At 43.3% G+C, this 5,892-nt stretch overlaps 1 protein-coding gene across 1 annotated transcript; it reads left to right on the top strand.

The window, feature by feature from the left end:
* Nucleotides 1-352: 352 nt before the first annotated feature.
* Nucleotides 353-4,541, top strand: LOC100193343 (uncharacterized). Its single transcript, NM_001138478.2, has 8 exons — nucleotides 353-607; nucleotides 2,510-2,773; nucleotides 2,858-2,929; nucleotides 3,013-3,051; nucleotides 3,187-3,294; nucleotides 3,378-3,475; nucleotides 3,640-3,751; nucleotides 4,133-4,541. Exons 1-8 carry the CDS (start codon nucleotides 431-433, stop codon nucleotides 4,379-4,381), a joined length of 1,119 nt encoding a protein of 372 aa, NP_001131950.2. The 5' UTR covers nucleotides 353-430; the 3' UTR covers nucleotides 4,382-4,541.
* The last annotated feature ends 1,351 nt before the right edge of the window (nucleotides 4,542-5,892 follow it).

Genomic DNA, 5,892 nt, shown 5'->3' with positions numbered 1-5,892 from the left:
TCGTTCGGAACCTAAAACACGCGTACAAATTTACTTGTCGGAGCTAGGTTCAAAGCCAGGTTGACAATAGTGATGAAAAGTATCGAAGAAGCTTGTGTGTCTACGGAGTTTGGCTACCGTGTAAAGCTCTATGCACATACTAGCATGTCGTGGGAGTATTGCATCACCGTTTTTCGCGTGTACAGATCGACGTCATCGCCGTAGATACGTTTGTCAGCCGTAGATCCATGCGTGAACCTCGCAACAAACTGGTGTCGTACATACTTACAGTTCGACACGGTTCGATCGCAGCACGCTCTCAGCCTATAAAACGGGAGCGAAGACGGCCCTCCCCGCAATCCCATCGCATCTGCTCCACCACCGGCACATCGCCGCCGACCTTATTCCTCCGCCGCTCGAGGAGTCAGCCGAGCCAACGGAGGGAGACCATATGGGCGCGGAGGCAGCGCATCCGCAGCAACAGCCTCCCTCCTCCGTCCGACCCTGCAGGGAGGCGGCGGCGCCCGCGGTGCTGGGGCTGCAGCTCTCGGCGCTGATCGACCACGTCGCGCGCGTCGACTGGTCCCTCCTCGACCGCGTCCCTGGCGACCGCGGCGGCTCGCAGCAGGTGCTTCCTTCTCCTTCCTTCCTTCCTCCCTCCATCCACGCGCAACACGGCCGTGTTAGTTATAATTCGCTTCGCTTCTACTGTTCCATGTCCAATCGTCCATCTAATTCACAAGTTGGAATCGCAATCCCGGTTCGGCCTTCCAATGTCTGGTCTGCTAGAGTCAGTAACACTAGTTGCGCTGTATGCCTGCCATATATGCTCATGCTCTACTTGTCAATGTTGTTTGTTATCGGAGATTCCTTTATATTCCGAGGGCCAACACATCCCTCGGAATTCTACTCCCTTCCCTTCCCCCTTTGGGTTTCAGGATGAATCGCTTGCCATCATGTCATGTGGTTGTTTGTTTGAGCCTTTAAGGTAGGTTCTTGCATTGTGTACTAGCTTTAATTGCGGCCCCCACCATGTTCCTTTCTATGTGACGTTTGGATCGCTTGTTCTTCAACACCTAATGCATTCAATTCTGCGATGGGAGTCGCTGTATATTTTCTGGAAAAAAAGCTATGTCCTGCCACAAATTTGACCTGTTTAATATCAATTGGAATCAAATTCGTTATTGTTGTATCTCTATGCTTGAAATGGTTCGAAATTAATTTTGTTTGGTTCTTTAGAAAAAAAAGTTGCTTTGACTAATCAATCAGTGGTTTGCTGAATTATGTTTTCTCTCCCTTGAACTGTCGATAAATTGCTTGTTCTTCTGCTCCACATGGTTCCGCTCTTCCTGTACTTGAACAGAGTAGTTCAGAAGGCAAGTACTTTTGGAATATTTCCTAAATTTGACGTGGTCTGCACTTTAGTTAACTGCAGGTTTTTAGTGATTAAATCTAGTGTCGCTTTCACTGAAAAGGGGCCTGCCTGTTGGTTGGCATGCTCTGCACTGCACACTTCAGGAAAGGTCAAGCATGGACGAACGTTTCTCAAATTGATTGGTCTGTTGACACCTAACTGTTTGGGCCCTAGAGTTGGTAAAAGTTTGTAATGGAAGAAACTATTTGCTACTATCAACCAACATCCTTGACTTCTCATGCAAATAAATATAGCTGCAGAACCAACTTGTTAATTTTTTAATAATTAAATGTGTCGTCGTCATATTTGATCTCCACAAAGATGTTCAGCGTCTCCTTTAATTATCAAGGGAGAAAAACTGCACTTGGAATGGTCTTGAATCTTAGTATCAGTTCTATGTGACTTGAGACACTCAGCCAAGTAAGAGTTAGCCCCTCTTACGATGTAACTGTTGAGTCCTTGTGTAATCTCTATATTGCATTTTTTATATATGAAATGGCAATTTTATAATGCTTAGATTCCCGCTTAGTTTACAATGTTAAAATTGTACCTACGTCTTTTGGATTATGTGGAATAGGTTAGACGTTCTCCCTCTTATCAATCAAATCCACTTACTCTTGTTTATGGTCTGAGAGTCAGATTCTTCAGTTGCTCATGCTGAAATATTATCAATTTGCTTCCTGTTGTGTTAGTATGATTCCAACTTCCAAGAAGAAAACGTTTGGCTTTACTGCTTTAGCTTGTAAACACAGCAAAAGCACATGCATACATGTGCAGGAATATATGTATGATCTTTGATGCAATTGAAAATAAATTAGGAATCAAAGCTACCCAAGAAAAGTGGAAATTATATGTTATGCTAGTTGATAACCTTCCACAGCCTTTTAGCTATTGTTTGGTGGTTGAAGAATTATGCATCCAGCCTATTTTATTGTTATTTTTTGTGGTTGCATTTGCATCATGAATTATGTCCTTAGAGCCTTGGTTTGTTTTATGATATCAAGATCCACTCTCAATGCAACTAACCTAGCATAGTAGCATCATTGACATTGGAAAGCAAAACTGTGTCATTGTGTTATGTTCAGAATTTTTATGTGCCGATGGTTCTGTTTACAGGTGTCCATTGTGGAGTTGAATCATATTCTTAATGAAGTGAATACCCACATCCTTCCTTCCCACAATGATCTCACCCCAATAACTACAATAGCCGGTGGAAGTGTTGCCAACACAATCCGTGGGCTCTCAGCTGGTTTTGGAATATCAACTGGAATAATTGGAGCTTGTGGGGATGACAACCAGGGACTTTTGTTTGTCAACAATATGAGCTTTAGTGGTGTAGATCTCACAAGGTTAAGGGCCAAAAAAGGGCACACCGCTCAGGTAGCCTAATATCTGAAGCCAGAATTTATCTTTTTTGCCCTTATTTTACTGCATAGTGAATAAGGCTGAAAAGCTCTATTATAGTGTGTGTGCTTGGTTGATGCAAGCGGCAACCGCACCATGCGTCCGTGCCTATCTAGCGCAGTCAAGATACAGGTATGTCCTTATTTGGTGTGTTAAATGTTACTTATATCTCTTAACAATATTATGATTGTTGAGATCCTTTGTCCATCTAACAGGCCAATGAATTTAGAAAGGAGGATTTCAAAGGCTCCAAGGTGCCTTTCTTTACCCACTTTTTCGTTCTACGCATGTCATTTTGTGGTATATCATATATGTATTCTTCTTAGGAAAAACATTCAGAGCATATCTTTGTTAAGTCTGAATTTTCATTGCCATTTATTTTGATGCAGTGGCTTATTGTGAGATATGCACAACAGAACATGGAACAGATTATTGAAGCTATTAGGATTGCTAAACAGGAAGGCCTTTCAGTATCATTAGATTTGGCCAGTTTTGAGGTCTGTATGCATACTACCGACCTTATTGCTCGCTCGAAGTTAACTTTCTGTCTCATATTTCTTTGTGATTGCCTACCATGCAGATGGTCCGTGACTCTAGGTCTAAGCTTATTAACCTTTTGGAGACCGGTAACATTGACCTTTGCTTCGCCAATGAGGATGAAGCTAGAGAGGTTATAGGGTGAGTCTTTCCAAAATCGTATATTAACGCATCTAAGTCAGAAAGGAATGAAAGAATGACGAATTCAAATGGATAAAAAAATATATGCTCACATCTTTTGAAGTGACATAGTGCAACCAATCTAAGGTATGTGCCTGGAGTTCACCTGTTGCTTTTATCTGCAGGGGAGGTCTGGAATCAGATCCAGAGGAGGCGCTTGCGTTCTTGGGCAAGTATTGCAAATGGGCTGTGGTCACACTTGCTTCAAAGGGATGCATGGCAAAGCATGGCAAACAGGTGAGTTTTAATTGTTGACCAGTTGTAGTCTGCATGGTCCGTCAGTAGTGTTCGCACACAATTTAGATGATGATCTTCTTAAAGAATGGCATTTTAGTGGTTGTAACTTCTGGAGAGTGACAGCAAGTCTTTTCAGTTGATATACGACGCACAATACCAAAATGGTGGCAAATGAGCAGCAGGATGAGTATTAATACTAGAACCTAATAAAAATAGGAATACCATAACAAAAATGTTCAGAGATTAGTTCCAGATGCATTCTTTTAGATTTTCAACTGGTGTCAAGTATTGAGCACTGAGCGCGTGTCCTTGTTTTTTGGCGGTGAAGAGAAATTGATCACAAGTATGTAACAGCACTTAATGATGGATGGATGGATGCAGGTCGTTCAAGTGCCGGCCATCGGGGAGAGCAACGCGGTGGACACAACTGGAGCGGGCGACCTGTTCGCGAGCGGGTTCCTGTACGGGCTGGTGAAGGGGTTGCCGCTGGAGGAGTGCTGCATGGTTGGGGCGTGCAGCGGCGGGTCGGTGACGCGGGCGCTCGGCGGAGAGGTGCGGCCGGAGAACTGGCAGTGGATGTACAAGCAGATGCACGCCAGGGGCATGCTGCTCCCTGAGCTCAAGAACTGAACTAATCATGCTGCAGCTGGTGTTAGCTGCATGCTGCACCAGCTGTTGTATCTCTCAGCACTCCTACCTTTCCCCTGCTAGAATATTGAACCACTCCTGAGATTGAACCAATCAGATGGAGTGTATTGATAATTGCACTTCATATGTGTGCTAGTGTACTATTCCCTTGGTCTAAAATATCATGTCATTTTATCTTTTCAAGACTAGACTAGACACACAATTATTATTATTATTATGTAAATTGATACAAACCATATGTAGATATATAGACGAATTTGTTTTTGGAAAAACGAAAATGTCCGTATATGTAGAACTGAGTAGTCGCAGATGCGCTGCAACAATAACACATTAGCACTCACTTTTATATTAGATGAACAGTACCGTATTTTCAATGTTGATAAGAAGAAAATTGACATAATTATCCCTTCTATCAGGGCAACTCCAACAGGTCCCAAAATACCTATTCTCAATTCCTATTTTTGGAAGAAGAAAAAACTATCCCATCTTAACTACCATCTTCCCGCCGGCGCAAACTGAGCACTCGAGGTGGAAATTTGCGCCGTGATTTCTGCCGTAGCTTCGGGAGTTCGCGGCGTAATGAAGCTGAGTCTAAGGGTCTGTTTAGTTCGTTACCTAACTTGTCATACTTTGCCTAACTTTTCCGTCTAAGGTTAGTTCTTCAATTCGAACGACTAACTTTAGGCAAAGTATGGCGCAGTTAGCCACGAACCAAACAGGTCTTAAATCCATCAGCCAGGGAGCGCCGCCGACTGGGGAGCGAAGGCCCGCTGGATGTTGCGTTCGTACGACACGAACTTCCGGAGCTGCGACAGCGCGAAAGATGATTTCTGCGGTGGATTCTTGGGCGACAGAGACACTATCGTTTGTAGCACATGATGCAGAGGTATGGCAGGCTTCATTGACCTGTATTTTGGCGGCGCACCTTCATCGACCTGCAGAGGTATGACATGCTTCATTGACCTCCACATAGCTGTGGGCTACTGTTCCTATTGCAGTGGACAGTCCGATGCTTTCAGCCGAACGGTCCGTCAGTGGCAACACTTTTCTTCATGTCTTGTACTTTGCTTGATACTTGTTGATCTCCACTTAGGGTCTTCATAATGTTTTCTTTTGAGGTGTTGCTTCCTCAATGCTTTAGTCCAAGTCACTTTAGCATTCTGTGAACTACGGACACAAATACTAGTAACCACATTAGTTTACGGGCTATGTTGATCATCAAACACCAAAATCAATTAGTCAAATGGGTCGAGGTCCATTTTCCTTACATACACTAATCAAGTTGTTTGTATTTCACACCTACAGATTGTTCAAGCAATGGCTCTATTCAAGTCTAGAGACAAGAACAACAAGTCTTACAATTTATGCATTGTTGGAACATTTTGCGTAACCAACCAAAGTGACATGAGAACAACAAGCAGTTGGAGGATATGAAAAAAGTTGCAAATAAAAAGCAAAAAGACAATCATGGCTTCTACTCTTGCAACTTGCAC

This window comes from Zea mays, chromosome 8 (genome assembly GCF_902167145.1).
Source record: "Zea mays cultivar B73 chromosome 8, Zm-B73-REFERENCE-NAM-5.0, whole genome shotgun sequence".
NCBI lineage: Eukaryota > Viridiplantae > Streptophyta > Magnoliopsida > Poales > Poaceae > Zea > Zea mays.
Note: the sequence above shows the minus strand (reverse complement) of the source record. Positions and strands in the feature narration are given on the sequence as shown.

Bases quoted from the DNA above. Each gene is read 5' to 3' on its own strand.
- LOC100193343 (NM_001138478.2), top strand. From the start codon at position 431: ATGGGCGCGGAGGCAGCGCATCCGCAGCAACAGCCTCCCTCCTCCGTC. The intron at 3,052-3,186 runs GTGCCTTTCTTT...ATTTTGATGCAG, and splicing joins AGGATTTCAAAGGCTCCAAG to TGGCTTATTGTGAGATATGC. The intron at 3,295-3,377 runs GTCTGTATGCAT...CCTACCATGCAG, and splicing joins TAGATTTGGCCAGTTTTGAG to ATGGTCCGTGACTCTAGGTC.